At 35.3% G+C, this 24,989-nt stretch overlaps 1 protein-coding gene across 2 annotated transcripts in view; it reads left to right on the forward strand.

The window, feature by feature from the left end:
- Positions 1-24,989, forward strand: part of ghra (growth hormone receptor a) — a 67,477-nt gene that overhangs the window by 2,243 nt on the left and 40,245 nt on the right. Inside the window, exon 2 of one of the 2 annotated variants that reach the window (XM_073819594.1) lies at positions 15,405-15,514. In XM_073819594.1, the coding sequence (XP_073675695.1) occupies positions 15,421-15,514 (94 nt within the window). In that variant the 5' untranslated portion in view covers positions 15,405-15,420. Of the gene's footprint in view, positions 1-15,026; positions 15,515-24,989 lie in introns of those variants that run through there. The other variant, XM_073819593.1, reaches the window with a different exon arrangement.

The raw sequence follows: 24,989 nt of genomic DNA on the forward strand, positions 1-24,989 counted from the left end.
GATCCCCTGACTATTTATTTTCTTTGTTGTGGAAAAGGTTACAGGTTGTACAGATTTACTTTTCGAGGCACGGAGTGCACAGAACGGCTTATGTTAAACTAGATGTTTGATCAGTTGCTTTTCCGCTCGCAAAATGCTTAATACTGTTCAAAAGAGAAATGTTTCTCCTTGGGGGTGTAGTAGATTCTCACATCCTAATTGCAAAATGTGTTCTGCTGCTATTGAACCTAAAATTCATTATTCATTTAAACTCACTATTCATTATAAAATTGTCACCATCCATCAGTAAATTGAATTACTTGTTTTAGCTTAATGTTTGTCTGTAATTAAATGTTTTCTGTGCCAATGGTAATTGCTTTTTGTGTACCAGGCTTGCAGGAACATTTTGTGTTGACTGAATGCACAGTGTACACAGAGAGGAGATCAAGGTGCTGGTGATCAGAGAACACTTATAATTTAGATTTGATATTATATTAGTGAGTGCACACTTTTAGGACACGCTTAAAATGTCATTTTTATTACTTAGATGTAAAATATCAAACCAAGTGTAGCATCTATAAACAAACAGTGCATTTTCTCAGAAATAGAGACACTTTTTTGCGCCAGTATGCATTAACTTTGAAAGGAACAGTTCACTCAAAAATGAAAATTCTGTCATTAATTACTCGCCTTCACGTTGTTCCAAATCCGTAAGACCTTTGTTCATCTTCAGAGCACAAATTTAACTCTGGACCACAAAACCAGTCATAAGCAGCACAGGTATATTTGTAACAATAGCCAAAAATACATTGTACAGTCGTGGACAAAAGTTTTGAGAATGACACAAATATTAGTTTTCACAAAGTTTGCTGCTAAACTGCTTTTAGATCTTTGTTTCAGTTGTTTCTGTGATGTACTGAAGTATAATTACAAGCACTTCATACGTTTCAAAGGCTTTTATCGACAATTACATGACATTTATGCAAAGAGTCAGTATTTGCAGTGTTGGCCCTTCTTTTTCAGGACCTCTGCAATTCGACTGGGCATGCTCTCAATCAACTTCTGGGCCAAATCCTGACTGATAGCAACCCATTCTTTCATAATCACTTCTTGGAGTTTGTCAGAATTAGTGGGTTTTTTGTTTGTCCACCCGCCTCTTGAGGATTGACCACAAGTTTTAAGATCTGGGGAGATTCCAGTCCATGGACCCAAAATTTCAACGTTTTGGTCCCCGAGCCACTTAGTTATCACTTTTGCCTTATGGCACGGTGCTCCATCGTGCTGGAAAAATGCATTGTTCTTCACCAAACTGTTGTTGGATTGTTGGAAGAAGTTGCTGTTGGAGGGTGTTTTGGTACCATTCTTTATTCATGGCTGTGTTTTTGTGCAAAATTGTGAGTGAGCCCACTCCCTTGGATGAGAAGCAACTCCACACATGAATGGTCTCTGTTACTGTTGGCATGACTCAGGACTGATGGTAGCGCTCACCTTCTCCGCACAAGCCTTTTTCCAGATGCCCCAAACAATCGGAAAGAGGCTTCATCGGAGAATATGACTTTGCCCCAGTCCTCAGCAGTCCATTCGCCATACTTTTGCAGAAGATCAATCTGTCCCTGATGTTTTTTTTTGGAGAGAAGTGGCTTCTCTGCTGCCCTTCTTGACACCAGGCCATCTTCCAAAAGTCTTCGCCTCACTGTGCGTGCAGATGCGCTCACACCTGCCTGCTGCCATTCCTGAGCAAGCTCTGCACTGGTGGCACTCCGATCCCGCAGCTGAATCCTCTTTAGGAGACGATCCTGGCGCTTGCTGGACTTTCTTGGACGCCCTGAAGCCTTCTTAACAATGCAGGGGAAAGTTTTTTCGGGATTAAGTTAATTTTCATGGCAAAGAAGGACTATGCAATTCATCTGATCACTCTTCATAACATTCTGGACTATATGCAAATTGCTATTATAAAAACTTAAGCAGCAACTATTCCAATTTCCAATATTTATGTAATTCTCAAAACTTTTGGCCACGACTGTATAGGTCAAAAGGATATTTTTTTTCTTTTATTACAAAAATCATTAGGATATTAAGTAAAGATCATGTTCCATTAAGATATTTTGTAAACTTCCTACCATAGATATATCAAAACCTATTTTTTGATTAGTAATATGCATTGCTAAGAACTTCATTTGGACAACTTCAAAGGCGATTTTCTCAGTATTTTGACCTGTATGACTGGTTTTGTGGTGCAGGGTCACAAATGATAAAAAAAATATATATTTTTTTTTTATGAAACCTGAGAACTTACTGTGAACCTGAGAACGTACTGTCCCTAAATAGACAGCAACCCAACTGACACATTTAAGACCCAGAAAGGTAGTTAAGGACATTGTTAAAATATCAGTTAAACTGTCAGTTATATTGCTATTTATCATCAAAAATATCTTAATTTGTCTTCTGAAGATGAACAAAGATCTTACAGGTTTGGAACGACATGAGGGTGAGTAATTAATGACAGAATTTTCATTTTTGGGTGAACTGTCCCTTTAACTAACCCAGTTCAAAATCGTATTTAGTGAAAGTTTGCTCTAAGTTGACACAGGTGTTTAACAGAATAACTACAGCTGTACTTCATCACATTACCAATAAACATACTGACAGCCATATGTATTGTTTTATTAATTAACAAACTTCTCAGTGGGAATTTGTTTCTTAAAAAAAAAAAATGTGTTTTTGCTACATTTTGTTAAAACCAAATGTCATTCAGTTTGATATTTTGTTATACATTACCAATCAAAAGTTTGTGGTCAGTAAGATATTTTAATGTTTTCGAAAGAAATCTCTTATGCTCATCAAATCTCCATTTATTAAATAAAAAAAACCCAGTAAAAACTGTAATAATGTTCAAAATATTTACAATTTAAAATAGCGGTTTTCCATTTGAATTTATTTGAAAATGTTTATCCCTGTGATGGAAAAGCTGAATATTCAGCATCTTTATTCTAGTCTTCATTGTCACACGATCCTTCAGAAATCATTCTAATATGCTGATTTGGTATGTAAAAAACATTTCTTATTATTATCAATGTTAAAAACAGTTGTGCTGCTTAATAATTTTGTGAGAACTATGATACTTTTAGGATCCTTTGATGAATGTAAAGTTAAAATCATCTTTTTTAAAAAGAAATAGCTTGGATCTTTAGAAGGTTTTTTTCGCTGTCATTTTTAATGTAATGCATCCTTGTTGAATAGAAGCTATTTCTTAAAAAAAAAAATGCGTATAACGCAAAGACATTCATAATTTTTTAGATGTGCCTTAGGTGTCAGACTGTATATCAGGACAGAGAATTAAGGTTTAAGCATGATGCACCAGCTTTTAACTCTCTATGAAAAACGTCTAGACGTTCGAAGACCTTTGCAACACAAACAGGTTTGCAAGCACTCTCTGCACAAACACGATTGACCTCAGTTTACCACGGGTGTTGGAAGCGTGATATCTCTCTCTCCTTCTTGTTTAGAGTCAGTATCGTAAAACTCAGTTCTCCCCTCACACACACACACTCGGTTTGGCAGTATGTAGCTCCGTCCCCCTTCAGCAGCCTGCTCTGCTGACCCAGACTTTTCCACTGCCCTTGTGAAATAGGAGCGGCAGAGACGATCGGGTCTCACCAGCCAGAACTGAATGCCATCACAAAGCGAAAAGATTCTCATATGCTACTGCTGGCACTTTAATCTCTATTTGAACAGTCCAGTGAAGTGTTAAACCCCTGTCTAACCAAGTTAAAATCCTCTGTGCACCAGCAAAACTGCAGCACATGCAATTTTTTTTTCTGTGCACATGTATATACGTGTATAGTGGTTTGCACAAGGTTTTGTGCTTGTTTCACCATAACACACTGTTTGCTTGCTTGTGCAACTGGGCTGACTGCATGTCACCTTTGAACTTTGCATATCGTCTTCTGACTAAATCAATCGGGATAGGAAAGGTTGAATCCTGTCTGATATCCTCTTTTCTACAGTAGCCAAATGCTGTGTAGATCTATGCTACAGTACTGCACTAATGACATTTGAAGAATTAGATTACAACAGTAAATTCAGAGATGATCGAAAGATGTGCAGCAAAACTATGGCCTGAATGCTCATTGTAAGGCCTAGTTCTCCATAACTAGGTGAAAAATGAAAATTCTGTCATCATTTATTCACCTTCAAGTTGTTCCAAAACTGTATGAACTGTATTTCTTCAGCTACACACAAAAGAAGATATTTTGAAGAATGTAACCAAACCATTGCTGGTCCCTATTGACTTTCGTAGTATTTTTGTCCATATGGGAACCAACTAGTGTTTGCACGATACTGGAATTTCTAACTTTGATACGATACCTTGAAAAATATCGATATTCGATACTATTTTCGATACCACAGAGAAAAAAACTGCCACAATATTAAGGAGGTAAATTTCTTTTTTAATTTAAAGATAAATATAGTCTAGAACATGACAATAAAGTATATGCATATGTACACTGCTACAGCCCTGTTCTTAACTTCATTTGAGTTTGAGTTTCATGCTTTATTTGCTGTTCAAATACAACTGGTAGTGTAGGTCGTTGTTCAAATACAACTGGTAGTGTAGGTCGTAAACTTTTTTTTTTCAGACCACACTTTTAAAATTAACTGAACTAACTAATCTTAGAACTTAAGTTAATGGTAAAAGATATTTGTTAACATTAGTTAACATGAATAAACAATGAAAAATACATGAAAAATACTTCCAAAACATTTATTAATCTTAGTTAACAGTTAATTTAAACTATAATTTACTACTACATTAACTAATTAAAATCCAAAGTTATATCTGTTAATATTTTTTATTGGACCAGAGCTAACATGATCCGTTGTATTTTTATTACCTACCGTTATCAAAGATTCAAATATTCTGTAACAAATGCATTGCTCATCGTTCATAAATGCTGGTTAATAGATTAATATTATTTGACGAACAGATTTTAATGTCGGATTCATAATCAACGATCCACGCAAGCAAACAAGCGTGCATCACGCACATTGCTCAGTTGCTCACTGGATCGACATTAAGACAAATTGTAGAATTTAAGTAATGATTTTTTTTAAATAAAGTTAAATAAGCGCAGTTAATTTACATTTGACCGCAGTTAAAGTATTTACTCGTCTAAGATTCCTCAATCTGATTATATTAACGAACTACGGTAAAAAACGGGACAACACTCATATCAGCAACAATAAAAGGTAATCTTATTTAATGATTCAGTCATGTTAAAATGAGAACAGTTCTTCTTTATATAGATCCGGTTGTCTTTCTTTCAGGCGCTTTGCGAAATTAGTGGTGTTAGCGCCTTTTGTTAGTACTGCTCTGTAGCAACTCTTACATATTGGCTTGCTTGTGTACTTCGGCTTTCCATGTTCATTTGTTTCATATCCAAAATATTTCCAGATAGCACTCCTGCTGTGTTCTTTATCAAACATCAAAAAGTCGGTCGCGGGGTGTCGCACTCGCCTTTTCCATTCGCCTCACGCTTGAATGAGACGAGACAGGCACTGCGGTCACGTGTGGTGTTTGTCAACTTGCCTATGTGGAAAAGTGAAAGTGACAGCTCGGCTAGTATCGATACTTCGGGAAATTAGTATTGGTATCCTTCAGATATTTCAGTATCGATATTTATCGAAATATCGATATTTTTGACAACACTAGAACCAGCAACTGTTTGGTTTCATTCATCAAAATATCTTCTTTTATCTTCAACAGATGAAAGAAACACATACAGGTTTGGAACAAATTGAGGGTGAGTATATAAAGACAGAATTTTCATTTTTTGGTCTCTTTAGGGAACAAGCAAACCATTGATTTGAAAAGTAGTAACACTAGAGGTAAAAATAGTAAAAATTAATGATGTTACATTATCTAAGACTCTCTCTTCTACAGTAAAGATGTTCTTAGGCATTTGTTTTTACGTTAGAAGTGTTATTTTTTTTTATCCCCAAAACATATTTTGCATGCAAAAATTGGGTTAACCACAGTAATTTTTAAAGGGATAGTTCACCCAAAAATGAAAAAAATTCTGTCATGAATTACTCACCCTCGTCGTTCCAACCCTGTAAGACGAATTAAGATATTTTTGATTAAATCTGAGAGCTTTCGGACCCTGCATAGACAGCAAGGCAACTACCAAGTTCAAGAAATTGTTGAATAAAGTTATTATTTTTGTTTTGTTTGCACACAAAAAAGTATTCTCATAGCTTCGTAAAATTAAGGTTGAACCACTAATGTCACATTGACTATTTTATTGATGTCCTTACTACCTTTCTGGGTCTTAAAAGGTTTTACACATAAATCTAAAGGTGGTTCAATTTTACAATGGTTTTTACAATAGTGTTGTCTTGTAAAACATATTCCAATAATCTTTGTTATGGGAAGGGAGTGTTTCTCTATTTATATTTGACACTAAAGTAAATAGATAGAAAAGTAATGTACTTTTTAAGTGACTTGGATAATATGGTGTAAATTTGATAAGTTACATGGTACGTTACTTGAACAAATATATTTATTTGAGTACCATGTTACCCCAACATTCACGGTAATGGACTGATATCATCGGTAGTTTCAGCACAGTTTGCTAAAGGCAATGCCTAAATGTTTGTTTTACATCATAGATGTGCTGACAGCGGGATTGAGCTAGGAAGAACTGGATAAAGGCACAGTGGTTTTAGTCTTAGTGCACATGGGTTCAGTCATTCAGATTTAATCTCTGCTTGATTGTCTGAGTGCTGATATAAAGTTGCTAAATAGGTGCCATTAAGAGCAGTTTATGACCGAGCACATCACCGCACACAGATTTAGTATTACTTCCTGTTTGGAGTGAACCATCATAACAGAGTATGACTCAGTGACTCTGGACGTTTTATTATATAGCAGAGATCAACAGGTTTGAAATGGTAAACTCTGCATCTATTACTCACTGCTAATTTTGGATGTTTTTAATTTAGACTTGGAAGTTGGCCCAACAGAAATGATACTCTTCTGCTTGTTAGACAGAGCTCTAGACCTGTTAACTTAGTAGCTCATTTAGGAAAGCCTACAACAGTCAGCGTTCAGAAGTTTGGTGCTTGCAAATGTGAACTAAATGAAGTTAAGGTGTCAAAATGGTGATTTCTGACCTTTCCTCCGCACAAAAGGTCATTCATTTAAGTAGAAATGCATGCCAGCACAAGATTTTTTTATTAGGGTTGTCGTAGCGAATTATAATTAAAATACTGACAGACAGTGAACTTTGATTATATTATATTATATTATATTATATTATATTATATTATATTATTATTTTGTTAAATATGGCATGTAATTGTAATTTTCATGCCATTTCTAAAACAGGATGTTTGATTTTTGTAGGTTCAAAACAAGGAACCTTAAGTGCCATTTTTAAAATACAGTTAAAGTCAAAAGTTTACATACACCTTGCACAATCTGCAAAATGTTAATTATTTAAAATAAGAGGGATCATATAAAATGCATATTATTTTAAAAGACACTTACATATAGTACACAAATAATAGTTGAATTTATAAAAATTACCCGTTCAAAACTTTACATACACTTGATTCTTAACACTGTGTTGTGAATGATCCTGCAGCTGCTTTTTTTTTTTTTTTTTTTTTTTTGTGATAGTTGTGTAATAGTTTCTTGTTTGTCCCACAAATTCTTTGGTTTTTCAGCATTTTTGTCTATTTGAACCCTTTCCAACAATGACTGTATGATTTTGATATCCATCTATTAGATTAGATTAGATTAGATTCAACTTTATTGTCATTACACATGTACAAGTACAAGGCAACGAAATGCAGTTTAGGTCTAACCAGGAGTGCAATAAGCAGCAAGTGCAGGATATAGGTATAATTTATATAAGTTATAAGTGCACTAATGGGAGATATGTACAGGGAGAAACTATGGAAATTATTTACAGATGAAAGTATTGTGGACATAATTTACAGGCGCTATTAACAAGTAGAATGTACAAATTGAGGAGCATAGTATGCAGGTTGTTGTTAACTATAATCAGGTATTGCAGATTGATACGAACATAATATACAGGTAGCTGATTACTAAAGCAGGAATTAACAAATAATAATTTACAAATGTATAGATACATATCAGAAATTTACAAAATGTATATGTGCAATGGAAATGTGCATTTACAAATGGATATGTACAGTGTAGTGCAACAGATTAAGTAGTGCAATGGTAATGGGGAGACTGTAGGGGTGTGTGGGGTGGGGGGGCAAAGGTGTCAGTGGGGGGCAGAGTTCAATAAGGAGACAGCTCTGGGAAAGAAGCTGTTCCTCAGTCTGCTGGTTCTAGTCTTTGGGCATCTGAAGCGCCTGCCGGAAGGCAGGAGAGAAAACAGTTTGTGGGCGGGGTGAGAGGAATCCTTAAGAATACTGCGTGCTCGACGCAAACAGTGTTTCTTCTGAATGTCCTCAATGGATGGGAGTGGAGTCCCTATGATGCGTTGGGCAGTTTTCACCACCTGCTGCAGTGCCTTACGCTCCACAACAGAGCAGCTTCCGTACCAGACTGTGACACAGTTCGTAAGGATGCTTTCTATCGTGCAGCGATAGAAGTTCACCAGGATAGCTGAGGACAGCTGGTTCTTCTTAAGTGTTCTTAAGAAGAAGAGGCGCTGGTGAGCCTTCTTGACCAGGCTGGAGGTGTTGGTAGTCCAGGATAGGTCCTCTGAAATGTGGGTCCCCAGGAACTTAAAGGATGAAACAGACTCAACAGTCATCCCATTGATGTGGATGGGATCATGTGAGCCTCTTCTTCCCTTCCTGAAGTCCACAATGAGCTCCTTGGTTTTGGTGGTGTTAAGGAGCAGATTATTGTCTGTGCACCACGTGGCCAGGTGCTGAATCTCCTCCCTGTAGGCAGTCTCATCGTTGTTGCTGATGAGACCGATCACCGTAGTGTCGCCTGCAAACTTGATGATGGTGTTAGATCCATACACAGGCCTGCAGTCGTGGGTGAAGAGGGAGTAGAGAAAGGGGCTCAGCACACAGCCCTGTGGTACACCAGTGTTCAGTGTGACGGTAGAGGAACAGATGTGACCTGATCTAACATGCTGAGGTCTGTCAGTCAGAAAATCCATAACCCAGTTGCAAAGTGAGGTGTTAACGTCCAGGTCTCTAAGTTTAGTGATTAACTTAGATGGTCTGACAGTGTTGAATGCTGAGCTGTAATCAACAAACAGCATTCGTGCATAAGTGTTTGTATTGTCCAGGTGTGTGAGTACAGAGTGCAGCGCTATGGAGACTGCATCATCTGTGCTCCTATTGCCACGGTAGGCAAACTGGTGTGGGTCCAGTGTGGATTGGAGGGAGCCCTTGAGGTGTGAGAGGACCAGCCGCTCGAAGCACTTCATAATGATGGGTGTGAGTGCTACAGGGCGGTAGTCGTTCAGGCATGTTGGGTTGGAGTGTTTCGGCACTGGCACAATGGAGCTGGATTTAAAACATGCTAGTACAGCTGCTTGGGCAAGGGACATAATTCTATTAACACTGAGGACAACTGAGCAACTCATATAACAACTCATATGCAACTATTACAAATGGTTCAAACGCTCACTGATGCTTCAGAAGGAAACAGGATGAATTAAGAGCAAGGGGTGTAAACATTTGAACGGAATGAGGATGTGTAAATTTTCCTATTCTGCCTAAATATCATATTTTTTTCATTTATTGTTGCCCTTTAGAAGCTACAGAAGATATTTACATGTTCTCCCGAAAACAAAATACATTAAATTTACCCTGATCTTCAAATTCAAAAATTTTTACCCCCCAGCTCTTAATGTATCATTTTTCCTTCTGAAGCATCAGTGAGCATTTGAACCTTCTGTTATAGTTGCATATGAGTTCCTTCCGTTGTCCTCAGTGTGAAAAGATGGATCTCAAAATCATACAGTCATTGCTGGAAAGGGTTCAAATACACAAAAATTCTAAAAAACCAAAGAATTTGTGGGACAAATAAGGAACTCATGAACAACTATCACAAAAAAAAAAACAACTGTGGGTCATTCAGGTAGCAACACCGTATTAAGAATCAAGTGTATGTAAACTTTTGAACAGGGCCTTTTTCTGTGAAGAAAATTCAATGAAGACTGGTATTCATTGAATTGGCTCCATCACTCTCTCCTCTCCACCTGTAGCTGGTGTGTGGTGAGCGCACTGGCGCCGTTGTACTGTGGCTGCCGTCGCATCATCCAAGTGGATGCTGCACACTGGTGATGGTTGAGGAGAGATCCCCATATGATTGTAAAGCGCTTTGGGTGTATGGCAATACACATGAAAGCGCTATATAAATGCATCATTCATTCATTCATTCATTCATTCATTCATTCATTCATTCATTCTTTTTCTCTTATGGACTATATGTAAAAGTCTTTTATGTGAAATATCTTTTTCAGGTCAGTACTAAATAAAAAATAACATGCATTTTGTATGACCCCTTTTATTTTGGTAAATTAATTAACATTTAGAAAATTCTGCAAGGTGTATGCAAACTTTTGACTTCAACTGTATATACACTGTTTACTCCACTTATTTTAGCTGTGTATTTGTTTGAGTTATGTGTCTTGCACCGATACCCAGAGAGTGTTAATGGTGCATCTTTTCCCATAATTATATCGTCTTTGTGGTCTGTGTGTGGAATGTTAAGTACCGGTTGAAATCCATACTGATTGCAATAATTTCTTATTTATATCAAGTTTAGCTCTAAATGCTTTTAACAACAAATAAATCTGAACAAACTGTGGGCTGTCATCCGCTCAACCACGCATTTCGAATGACGTAAAACAGACCTGTTTATTTGCACAACCCACTGTACAACGCTGCCCGGATATATATTTGGAAATATCTGCGCTACAAAAAAGTGTTTATGTGATTCCTATAAAGTTCATCACTAAATACAACAGGATGCATGACTGAGAGCTTTTAAAGAGCAACATTACAGTAACTTTTGTTTCAAAGACATGGCGCTCAAGTAGCAAAAAATGTAAATGTTGTCCAAAATGGGCTGTGTTATCAACAGCAGACAAATTTTGGAGGTTAAAGGCTGAGAAGCATTGCCTAATACGCATGCAGTGCTGGAGCAATCTGTGGAGAACTCGAGAAGCGGGAAATTCTTTCAGCCAATCGGATTTAAGGGAGGTTCCTCTCCTCCTCCCTCTCATGGCTATCCGGACAATCAGGCCCTCTGTGTAGACTGCCGTGCCCCTTTAACTCCCTCGTGGGGTCGGACCCTATACTGGCCCTCCCAGTATCTCCAAACACTCCACATGGTGGAAATGTATGTGACTGCAAACTCCAAAGAGGGAGAGCAGAGCACTTGTATTGGCCTCATGATTATCTATATAATATATAAATTATAAATTAAATATTAGGCAATTCTGACAATAATTGTTAAAATGTTTCTTGAGCACCAAATCAGCATTTTAGGATGATTTCTGAAGGATCATGTGACACTGAAGACTGGAGTAATGACTGCTGAAAATTCAGCTTTGCCATTACATGCCTTCTTTAATTTCTAAAACATACTGTAATAACATTTTTAAATATTAGTGTTTTACTGTATTTTTGATCAAAAATCTTCCTTCTAGGCTAAAATTGCACTGATTTACTGTTTTATCCCATCAATAATAGTACTTCCGAAAATGAAAATTCTGTCATTAATTACTCACGCTCATGTCGTTCCAAACCTTTAAGATCTTTGTTCATCTTCAGAGACAAATTAAGATATTTTTGATGAAATCCAAGAACTTTCTGACCCTGCATAGACAGCAATGCAACTGAAATGTAGTAAGGACATTAACAAAATTGTCCATGTGACTTCAGTGGTTCAACTGTAATGTAATAAAGCTACGGGAATACTTTTTGTGCGCAAAGAAAACAGAAATAATGACTTATTCAAAAATTTCTTCTCTTTCCCTTTCTCTAGCCTTTTAATTATATTTTACTAAATGCAATACAGGTCTCATAGACCTGCTAATAAGCATTGAACCTGTCAAAATGGGTGTGTAATGCATTTTACACTCTTGTGATGTATAATAGCAGCATTCCTGTGAGTATTGGGGCCTCTCTACTACCTGACTGTGAAGGGACATCTTTTTGAGAAGAATAGAGAGGATCAAGACGAGTTTGTATTGAGGCGTGTTTGTTGTCTCCGACTTGAGACCATATCTATTCACGAGAACATATCCATTGCATACTTTTATAAAATATTTGCGTCTTGTAAATCATTAGTTTTATTTTAGTCAGTTTTTGTAAATCTAAATACATAATTCCCAATGCAGTATCACAATGCAATAAGACAGGCTTTGTGAAACCTGCATGTTGTTATTCTAGCATTGTTAGATGTTAAGATGGGGTGAAGCTACAGGTCAGATGCAACAAAGCCAGTTATTTGCTGACTGCGTATTTTGTCACATTTGGAAATTATAGCCTGGTGCTGTTTTCAACAATCCACTGCCAAGTGCAGAAGAAAAATAGCTTTGAAGCCAAGTTTTAGGCCAGAACTCTGCATTAATCGAACTATATCTAGAAACGCGTTAGGACAGGCCAGTCTAAACAACATTTATTGGTCAGTTGTATTTATTAATTGTCCACTTAGGATTATTTGATTACTTACTTAATGTAATTTACTTGACACACATTCAAACCAGTAGTAGGGCTGGGTAAAAATAATGATTTTAATCGATACTCATTTTTATGAAACAATATAAAATCTTAAGTCTCAAGAATCGATTAGTCTAGCCTGTTTTCAGTTATTGAATGGAACATTGTAGCGCACTTCCCATTCAATAAATCGTAATAAGCTGTGTGATTTGTTACTTTTGATAAGAAACAAAGTCTTAGATTTCAAATTCTGTCCATTTTATTACAGCATTCAAATAATCAGTACTAGGGATGCACTGAATGTTCGGCAACCAAAATTATTCGACCGAATAAGAGAAAAGGCAGCACATGACTGTTTAGTATCGCTTCGTATGAGATGAGGAAGGGATGGCTGTTTCAGGTTACTATATGATGACTGAACTCGCGAAATGGCCTTAAACCATTAATAAACCATAAATAAACTACAGAACATTATGTTGTCTAATACACGCACAAATTGTATTTATTCTGACAGCACTGCATGAGCTCGTTAGCCAGGGTTCAAAGTCCAAAGCGCAAGGAAAATCTGCATGATGAGATGAGAATCATTCATAAATCTGCTGCTGTCAGCAAAAAGTAGTACTGAGGTCTTCTTGCAGGTTTTATAACATTATCCTTTGCTCAGCAAGGCTGCATTTATTTGTACTTTTAAAAAAACACATGCCTGATTCAAGAAGCGGGTCTTAAAATGGCCAAAGAATATTATTTTACTAAGTTGTTGGTAGGGTATAATTTCTACTAGATTGTTAAAAATGTTCAGTGTTAAATATATATATTTTAAATTGTTGTTTTGTAATAGATTTTTTTTTCTTTGAAAAGCAAGACAAAACTGTAAAAAGAAAATATTGGCTATATAATTTATGCAGTGGTGAAAAAAATTATGAACGGTTAAATGTTCCTCCCATTGTGCAAAAAATGTGTGGAATAATCTGACATCTACTGCTACCACCTCCACCCTAACACATCCCTGCATTCCATCCTTTCACCTATAGCACAACTGTACATACATATTTATTTGTCAATTTATTTTTTACAATTATTATTATTATTTTCTATTTTTATTTTTGGTCTATTTATGCTTACATATGTGTAATTTTTCTTATTCTCTTATTTTTATTGTCTGATTCTGATTTAAAAACGTGCATTTTTAAACAAATCTAGTGAGTCAATGATTCAATTTCCTATTCATAATGACTTTATTCCTGAATGAATCAGCCGTTCAAATGAATCAAATGAATGATGCGATTCAGTAATTAAATCAGCGATTTGCCGCCTCCTACTGGCAGATTTAGTTTCACTTAACCATTTAATATTTCTGTATTCAAAATTTTATATTTAAAACATTGATCTCAACATGAATTTATGAATTTGCACTCATGCCACCTCTGAGCCTCATTAAACATATGAAAATACACCTACAAGCCAATTTTGTGTTCTTCTGTGCCACCTCTGTAGTACAAATTTATTTTGTTAATACTGATTCCATTTGACTGCTAACTTATTCTTATTCTACTTGTTCTTATTCTGTTGTTTTAATTTGAAATTTTAAAAAGCTTAACAATATATATATATATATATTTAAATTGACATAAAACATTACATACTTTTAATAAAGTTGCCATAAATGCCATTACAAAGGTAAAAACAAAATTCCCCTGTAAATCACTTTAAGGAGTCAAATATCACCTCGTAATGGGAAGGCAATTTTTTTATTATCGATTAGAAGGTGCTCCTGAAATGTGCTCCTAAAAATAAATGTAATTGTAGAGTCCTGACAGTAGTGAAATTCACTATATTTTTCCTATCAGTCTGTCTATATAAATCTACAGGCTTAGTTAATATCAGACTCACCAGTCCCAAAGCACCACTGACCTCTCTATGATTTGTGCTGGTGACCAAACAAATATAGTGTACTTATTTTTAGCCCATATCTTCGGCTAGCTGGATACAACCTGTTCAGACTACATGCTTGTGACAGTAATTTCTCACTATGTCACAATGTCATCGCCATTTCAGACAAACGATTATCTCTTTTATGGAATATTATTGTGATAAGACCTAAGAGTGGCAAGGGAATAGAGTCAAGGGTCATCGGCAGACTCAACCAAGTGCAAAGTGTAAATTACAAAGCACCCCCACATACATAAATCACAGAATGAAGTCAGCAGTATTTCTGTCACACATCTAGCGCTAATATAAGTCAAAGCTGGTTTCAATTTTTTATCCTTCATTCCGTGTGAGATGCTGTTTCGCCAGGACCTTTAGCCGAGATAGCATGAACGTTTGACATTTTGAAAAGTTTTCCGTCAACCTAGCATCATTTTATAATGGATACTGTAGTTTAACAGAGTAAATGCGGAGTATAAGCTTGTGAAAACATCCTCCGCACTGTCTGCATGCTTAAAAGACCCCTGGTCACCTACAGATAATGACAACCCACGTATGGCTAGAAGTGCTGAGCGGTGCAGAGGCTGTGTCTGGTTGTTAATTGTCTGGTCCTCGTATAGGGTTTCACACAGACCAGCTAAGAATTATTGGCGATAACAGCCAACGCGCTTTGGCGTGAAGGAGTGAGGAAATGAATTGGAAAAGCTGTGGAGATGGCAATGGCCCTGCGGCTCTCAGGGGGTTTTGGCTCAGTATTTGTCAGAGGGGTGTCATCCGGGAGCACCACTGATAATGATTTTTCTTTTTCCTTCGTATAGGGAGACGGCAGAAGCTATGGCTTACTCTCTCTCGCTCAGTTTGCTCTACCTGGGCTTGCTGTGTGGAAACGGACTAGTGTACGCAAGAGGATCCGAGCTGTTCACTCCAGGTACTCGATTCACAACCATGTCAAAAACATTTGTTATTTCACATTGCGAAAGCAGTCTGATTTGCAATCAATGTATTAGGGCTGGAAAAACCTGACATTGCAAGATTTAGATTTTTTGCTGTATATATTTTGATGGGAGTAAATACAGGAATTTTCCGCATATGATTTGAATAAGAAAAAATTGAAAAACTATGAAAACTGCGAAGTGGAAAACATGGACAGAATCATGGGATCCAGTCATAAAAACAGAAAAAAATCTACTTCATAACAGGAGTTCTGACCTTTGTCACATGCAGACTTCCTTGTTGCCTTTTTCCCTATCACTCTTTAGAAATCATAAGAAATGATATATCAGTTGAAAACTTAAAATTTCAAAATTCATCCTTTGAAAGACATTTTAAAATCAGACACTGCATTAACATGAAAAATGTACATCAAAGTCATATTACAAAATGTTTTCGTTCATGAATTATACAAATTTAAGTTTCAATTCTTCTTTCACGTCTCGGTTCAAAAATGGAAGTGACAGTTATAGGGGGATAAGAAATATTAACCAGAAAATGTATTTATCAGAAAATTCTAAATACACAACAGTATTTCTGAAAAAAAAAAAAAATATATATATATATATATATATATATAATAAATTCTTTATAAAATCTAATTAATCTTTATAAAATAATTAGAAAAGTTTTTGATTATTAAAATGTAATGAAACTATTAAAATGGAATGCAGAAAATTTGTGGAAAACAGATTCACAGAATTTGTTAAAAAATAAAACTGAATTTGAGAAAAATAATAAAATGTATTTCATAGGGCATTTAATTTTTTTTAAATTGTTTAATAAATTGCTCTTAAATTGTGTAAATTTCATGATTTCAGTTAATTAGACATGCTTATTGATTAATAATTTTGAATGTAACCATTAAAATAGAGTCTAGAAAAATGAAAACGAAAAAAAAAGGAATCCAGAAAAATGAAAACGGAATTTGTCAAGGAATAAAACAGATTTTATAGAGATTTTAATATATTTATTATATTTTTATTATTATATCTATCCTTTAGTTTGTTACTTGCATCTATGTTCTTATTATTAATAACAAAGATATAACTTTTCCTGTTGTTCTATGTTTTTGTCGTAGTATCAGTTTAGTAGTAGTATCGAGCTATTTTAGTCAGGTATCGTATCGAAGTCAAAAAGTTGTAACACTTGTAACCACTTCAGAGTTAAAAATTTCCACTTGAGCTTTCATACTCCACTTTCCCACTATTAAAGGGATAGTTCACCCAAAAATGTAAATTCTGTCATTAATTAGTCACCCAAGTTGTTCCAAACCCGTAAGACCTATCTTCAGAACACAAATGAAAATATTTTTGATTCAATCTGAGAGTTGCTGTCTGTGCAGGGTCAGAAAGCTCTTGGATTTCATCAAAAATATCTTAATTTGTGTTCCAAAGATGAACAAAGTTTCTACGGGTTTGGAATGACAGAGGGTGATTAATTCCAGAATTTTCATTTTTGGATGAACTTTTCTTTTAAATAATAATTGATATGAAATAAGTAGTGATGATGTTATTTATATTAGAATAATACAGTAAAATAAAACAAGTTTTTTTTTTAATAAATAGATCTATTTTTAAAATAAAACCTCTATTTTTTTTACACGTAGTCCATGATATCAGTGTTTCAGTATGGCTTCATTCACAGTAAATGAACCAAGCCGTTCTCAGATGCTAAAACACTGTATCATGAGCTACATGTGTCTAAATGCCGTGCTTGAAATGGTAAAGCATAAATTTATTTACATTACAATTTGACAGTCTCAGTAAGCCATACTGTGATATTGATTTTATTTCAATATATTGTGCAGCCCCGCAGTCTATCCAAGGTAGAATGAGACAACAGGACTATGTGGTTTATACATTTAGCCTGCCCTATTTTTAATAGTTTGCTTATTATTAATATGCTGTACATCCTATGCATGCCTTTGGCTGCTTTGTTAGGTGTGTTTACTGCAGCAAAAATGTGCTTTGGATTTAGGTGGTACTTCGACAGTGAAAAAATGTCTTTGTTATTTAGACTTCATTTTGTTGTGAATTAGTAATTTAAGAAACTATTAAATAAGATAAACAAATCATTAATAAATAATAAAATTAATAGTGTATTTTGAAAATGAATATTTATTTTTTTATTAAGAAATTGTAGCAAATGTACATGTAAGTTGTCAAAATTGACTGTTGTGGTATGAATAAATTTGCAAAGGGCTTTAATCAATCACAGAATTAAACTGTAGATGTCAGTGCCAGGTCATTATTGGAAAATCATTGGGCCTGTGTCAAGATTATTCACCTTTGAGCACACAGAACATTTTACTTTGGTCTAGTCAAACAATCCTTCAATAAATAGGTTTTGTTTGAAAGTAAACATTGACTGTGGTCATCCAAAGTCCAGGGACAGGATACAGTGGCGCTTATGGGATGATGAACTAAATGGGATGTCATCACTGCACGTAGCTTATCATTGAGACGGAGACAGCGATATGTTATGGTGAATAACATTTGTGTAATAGGCTTTCACAGATGCAGTGAATGACTTGGGTTAATGACCCAGTAGCTGCACACAAGTTGGCGCACAGACTTTAGCGCTTTGATTAAAGTTCATTTTTTTGGCTTTATGTTGGAATATATTCTCTTATAAAGTTTTTTTAAGTTATTATTTAACTACTATGGATGAAAATATTGCCTTATCACCTTTGGACCTTTGGAGCGCATGGATTCCAATTATATCATTTTTCATTTTTCAATATGTGACCCTGGACCACAAAAAAGTCATAAGTCATAAGAAAGATTTACATCATCTGAAAGCTGAATAAACAATTTACATCAATGTATGGTAGAAAAGGACAATATTTGTCTGAAATACAACTATTTGAAAATCTGGAATCTAGAAGGGTGCAAAAAAATCCAAATACTGAGAAAATTGCCTTTAAAGATGTCCAAATGACATCCTTAGCAATGCATATTACTAATCAAAAATGAAGCTTTGATATATTTAAGGTAGGCAATTTACAAAATATATTTATGGAACATGTTTTTTACTTAAAATCCTAATGATTTTGGAATAAAAGAAAAATCAATCATTTTGACTCATACAATGTATTGTTGGCTGTTGGTACAAATATACCTGTGCTACTGGTTTTGTGGTCCAAGGTCACATTTTTTAAACTTATGAAAGGGCTATTAATGCATTAGCATTTATTGTTGTTTTGGGTTTAAATGCCGAGATGTTTCAACAAAGATGTGCTACAACTAATTATGGCATATTTTCATCAGACTGTGTTTTTTTAATTATTCCAACATGTTGCTTTGTAGATTTTGTCCTGTCTGAGCCAACCCGGTTTCATGATAAAACGCAAATAATTTATGTTTTGGTAATTTTGTTTTGAATTTGTGCAATTTTTAGAAAAAAAAACAAATAAAGCAAGATTCACTGTGGAGCGTAAGCAGATGAAAACTTATGAAAACGTATAAATTCACTACTAGTAGTTATGAATGCCAGCGGAATGAGTTTACTACGCAACCTAAGGCATTGCATGTTAAAGGAGACCCATTTTTACAATACGTAATATAGATCTCAGGTATCCCTAGAATGTGTCTGGGAAGTTTCAGCTGAAAATACCCCACAGATCATTTATTATATCATATTTGAAAATGCCTATTTTGAGTGGAAGCAGAAACACGCTGTTTTAATGCATGACTCTTTAAATGCAAATGAGCTACTGCTCCCCATCCCCTTTTCCAGAACAGGGCTGTGTCTTCACAGCTTGTACCTCAGATACTCTGCTAAAAAAAACATCTGTTTGGTTTTGATTATCATGTCTATCACGCTGAAATCATGTGTTTTAAACTATATTAGTTTAAACTTCTGATATGAGGTCAGTGTTGCCAAGTCCGCGGATTACCCGCAGAATTGGGCTACTCTAAGAGTGTTGCCGCGGGTTTGGTTTTCCAAAAAACCTGGCAACCCTGTAAACAGTTTTCTGAATGCACACATCCAAAGCATGCACACAGAAAGCAGCGGTCACAGAGCATGTGAGTACTAAACTAAGTTCTCTTTCATGTCTTATTGCGCTTAAACTGTCAGTTTATGTAAAAAACACACGAGTTACAAAAACAGTCGGTTATGTCTGTGAAGGTAAACAGCTGGGAAAGAAATCACATGTTTATATTAGATCTGTGTGACAGCAGCGTAATATAGTAAATAAATCAATAAATTCACTGCCTTCTTGTCTCCTCTGAGGCTGGGACGTAAAATAGTGTTCTGTGCTCGTCTGTGCAGCCAAAGACAGAACAGTTAGAATGCTTTGCTTGAACATTTGCCATGGCATTAGAACTGGTACACCGTTGTCGCTTGCGAAAACAAAATGGCGGCGATGTGGAAACGTGCACATTAAGGGACACTAATATTATAATAAGAAAAATCTAAACAGTGTATTTTTAACAAGCTTGCAGAGAAAGGCTTACCAAAAGAAAGTTACTAGGTTGTCTTTCACATTTTCTTGGTTGTTAGATGCACCGGGGACTAGATTTTAGCACTTAAACATGGAAAAAGTCTCATAAAACAGGCATTTTTCACAATTTAGTTTGATGGGTGGTCCTGTTGCGTATCTGGGTGTTGATTTTTCAAATGACACAGCGTTTAAAATATGTCTTTGCATAAAAGCAAACTCTTGGGACAGAAATCTGGAAAGCCAAAACGGATTGTCTGTCTGTCTTTTTTCATGAGTCTGCCCTTACTAAGGTCTCTACAGAGGTGTTCTGAGGACAGGCTGCGGTTTGATTGAGAACAGAAGTAATCGTATTGAATTATGGCTTCGGACAGGGGCCATATTTGTGGACTTTTTTTGTGAGGGAGGTCTGGCAAGCATGACTTTATAGTTTTGGCTGGAATTTCAAAGACATGATGATGTCTTATGGAGGCGAGAGTGAACTGGCAGCGCTGCGGGCCTGCGCTGTCAAAGTCATGTGTGAATGCTAATGTGTCTCTAATAAATCAGATGTGCGTAGAGCAACTCACTCAGCTTACTCTGCGCCAAGCATATGGGTGTTCGTGATAGAAGTGTAATGAGATGGGGCTGCTAATTTCAACTATTATCAACATGCAGATTTGCTGCACTTGAAAAATTTCTGAGGACTGTTAATAGATTTGATATCCCACTGATTGTCATGTGATAACATTATTGAGATATGCTAAATTCTTGGATAAGAGGACCCAGACGACGCAGGGTGTTATTGAGTTTATTAGCTTTAAAGAGAGTTACACTACCAGTCAAAAGTTTTTGAACAGTAAGGTTTTTTAAAGAAGTTTCTTCTGCTCACCAAGCCTGCATTTATTTGACCTAAAGTGTGGCTAATGATGCTAAAAAAATCAGCTTTGAAATCACAGGAATAAATTATATTTTAAAATATTGAAATAATTATAACAGTTATTTTAAATAGTAAAAATATTTGCAAAATTGTATTGTTTTTGCTGTACTTCGGATCAAATAAATGCAGGCTTGGTGAGCAGAAGAGACTTCTTTTAAAAAACATTAAAACATCTTACTGTTCAAAAACGTTTGACTAATAGTATAAATGTTTACTAAATATTTACACACACACACACACACACACACACACATAATATATATAAAATATATATAAAAAAAAAAAAAAAAAATATATATATATATATATATATATATAATAACGAATAATAATTGTAGTTGATATTAATGATTGTTAATAATGCAATTATAATTAATAATGACAATAATAATGTGTTATTCATGATGATGAAATTAATAAATTAAAATTAATTTTTAAAATATAAATTATACTAAGGTCATTATAATAGATGATGATGATGATAATAATAATAAAAAATAATAATATACTTATATTATTTTTTATTATTATTATTATTATTATTATTATTATCATCATTATTATTATTATTATTATTTCTGCATTTTGGCACTATAAAAGTAATCATTTGATCATTTAAACAAAATACATTATGCATATATTAACATTATTGCTACTATTATTTTAATATATATGTCCTACATAATAATAATAATAATAATAATAATAATATGTCCTACATAATAATAATAATAATAATAATATATCATCATAACTAATAATAATTGTTGTTAATATTAATTCTAAATTAATATTTATTTAAGCAATTCTATTTATGCTTACTCTGTCGATCAAAATAGTTGCACATTTGTTTTTGCCTTAATTTTCTTTGACTACGTTTACCACATTTTTGTTAAGTTTACAGCATTATGTACTTCTCAGTTCAGTTCAAGTAGCTTTATTGGCATGACATTTGTTACAGTATTGCCAAAGCATTTTATATACAGAGTATAATAACATCAAGGTAATAAAACAGACAATAAATCAGAGAAAATACAATAAATATATTAAATTAAATACAATAAAAAAACATAAAAACAGCAGACAGTATTTCTCACATGAGTTTGAATGGCTGTTACTCATTTTGGGTAATTGATGCAAAAAACACAATAATAAATAGGTTACGTTTCCATTTGGCTTACCATTAATTTGTTTATCGTAAAATTAAAAAATCAACAATTTTTCCCAGTAGTCCCAACAAGCTTGGGTCTTAAAACAATCCTGATGTAATACAATGACCAAGGCCAGGTTGTTTCAAAGGGATTGCCCTCTAAATAAATAAATAAATAAGCAAACACAAGTGCCGAAGACTTCAGAGCAATCTGTGCATACACAGGAAACAGTCGGAAGCACGACTAGATTCTTGGAAGTCGGTCTATTTTCCTCCACTAACAATATGTTCACTGAGTAGCAAGCCACCGTACCGCTGAAGCCATGTTCTTCTCAAAGCATGCTGTTTTGCGTTTAACAGCCTAGTGATTATGTTGCCGTGTTGATTCCTTAATTCTCCCTGCGCCGCTCTGTCTGCTGTAACCCTCACACGACGCAGGGGCCGCTGTGAGCGCTCAGCTACATGAGAGTCTGCTGCTGTGACTCAGGGAGTTTCAGACGCAGGCGGAGCCCCTTTTGGGCTGTAGTTTATTTACGCTAGACAGCGGGGTGAAGTCAAGGAGAGAGCTGGCCCCGACTAGAAAGTAGAACAGCAGAGGACAGCATAGTTTGACGTTACATAAGGTAGTACTTGGCTCTTCTTGTTCAGAAAAACATAGTACACTTGCCAAATGCAGAGCAGGACCACAGGGCCGTTCACATGAAACTTTTTCCACAAGGAACGTGCGGTCATAAAACAATTCCTCTTCATCTGCAGACATATTTAAACCTTCTGTGGTCTGCACATTCAGCATAATGGTTTGGAGAAATATGTTTGGGTGATACATTTTGAGGGATAGCAATGTGAAACATTTTGTTCGTGGTAAATAAAAAAAATGTTAAACAATAATATAAGCAATTTAACAACAGCTTTAGTGAGAGCATCTCTAGTCAGTCAAAGTATAATAAAAGATAATATTAAAAGATAATATGACCCTGGAGCACAAAACCACACAAAGGGCATTTGAAATTGAGATTTATAAATCATCTGAAAGCTGAATAAATGTGACCCTGGACCACAAAACCAGTCTTAAGTCGCTGGAGTATGTTTGTAGCAATAGCCAAAAATACATTGTATGGGTCAAAATGATTGATTTTTCTTTTATGCCAAAAATCATTAGGAAATTAAGTAAAGATCATGTTCCATTAAGATTTTTTGTAAAATTCCTACTGTAAATGTATCAAAATGTAATTTTTGATTAGTAATATGCATTGTTAAGAACCTAATTTGGACAACTTTAAAGGTGATTTTCTCAGGATTTTGATTTTTTTGCACCCTCGGATTCCAGATTTTCAAATAGATGTATCTCGGCCAAATATTGTCCTATCCTAACAAACCATACATCAATAGAAAGCTTATTTACTGAGCTTTCATATTATATATACATCTCAGTTTTGTAAAATTTAACCTTATGACTGGTTTTGTGGTCCAGGGTCACAAATAAGCTTTGTTTGTTAGAATAGGACAATGTTTAGCCAAGATACAACTATTTGAACATCTGAAATCTTAGGGTGCAAAAAAATCAAAATAGTGAGAAAATCGTCTTTGAAGTTGTCCAAATTAGGTTCTTAGCGATGCATATTACTAATCAAAAATTAGATTTTGATATATTTACGGTGGGAAATTACAAAATATCTTCATGAAACATGATCTTTATTTAAAGGGATCATCTGGTGCCACATGCAATTTTAAAAGCAGTTTGAACTGAAATGTGTGTTGGGAGTGTGTGTACACAACCACCCTAGAATGACAAAGATCCACCCAGTAGTTTTCTTTTAATTTAGTAAAATAATTTGTTCTCAGATGCCTGTCGTTGTGGTGTAACACAGACAGAGGCCGCTCCTGCGATAGTTGATTGACAGCAGTGTTTTAGCATAGACCCGCCCTGAGTGAAAAGTAAACTGACAGCACTGAGGGAATGTGACCGCTGATTAGAGGTCGACCGATATATCGTTCGGCCGATATATCCTTCGGCCGATATATCGGGCCGATATTTGCCATTTTTTAATATATCGGCATCGGCCGAAATCCGTGTTTAGTAGCGCCAATTTAAAGTCAGGCACGTCCGCGGGCAGCCCCGTGTTATTGGTGAGGCGCAACGTGCTGCTGTGAAGGACCCCAAGCCAAAACTTTTGTAAGATTCAATAACAGTTCTAAGAGATAAAGAAAAGGCATAAATTCTGATATTTCAAAGTCCCATGGCCATATATTTATTATATATTACTAGTAAACTATGAAGTGTTGTGTTCACTTAGTGAAAGAAAAAAACTAATAGCGTAGAACCATCAGGAACTGGCATATGCTACAGCTGGATGAAGGTTTGCTTACTTGCAGCTAAGTTTAAGGACTGTAGTCGAAAACTATTAGCAGCTTGCTAACATATTAGCCCCAGTGCTATGTTTTGTTTTATTTTTCCTGTATCCGAGTCGGAGAATTTCACTCTGTGCGTGGGGTGGAGAAGGCTGCAGCGTTGTGATTTAGGGCTACGTTACTCCGCCCCGCTCGGAGACATTGATGCACGGATGGTGGTTATTTCCGCGGGTGCTGCGGATAATCCGAGGGTCGGGTAATAAAAAAAATGCATTCTAATTACTTGTGGGTGGGTCGCAGGTGGATGAGATAAATCAATAATGATGCAAACATTAACTACATTTTCTAAAATCTGAACCTGGGTTATGTGGTCAGGACCGTGGCGCCAGCTTCCTTTTAAATATATTTTGATAATTGCACCTGATGCAATTATCCTATTTAACCCCATTTAACACGGCGTTGCTTCGTTTATGAATGAACGTGCGTTTTTAAACGAATCTAGTGAAATGATTCAATTTCCCATTCGTAAAGTCACTCGCTTTATTCAG

This window comes from Garra rufa, chromosome 15 (genome assembly GCF_049309525.1).
Source record: "Garra rufa chromosome 15, GarRuf1.0, whole genome shotgun sequence".
NCBI lineage: Eukaryota > Metazoa > Chordata > Actinopteri > Cypriniformes > Cyprinidae > Garra > Garra rufa.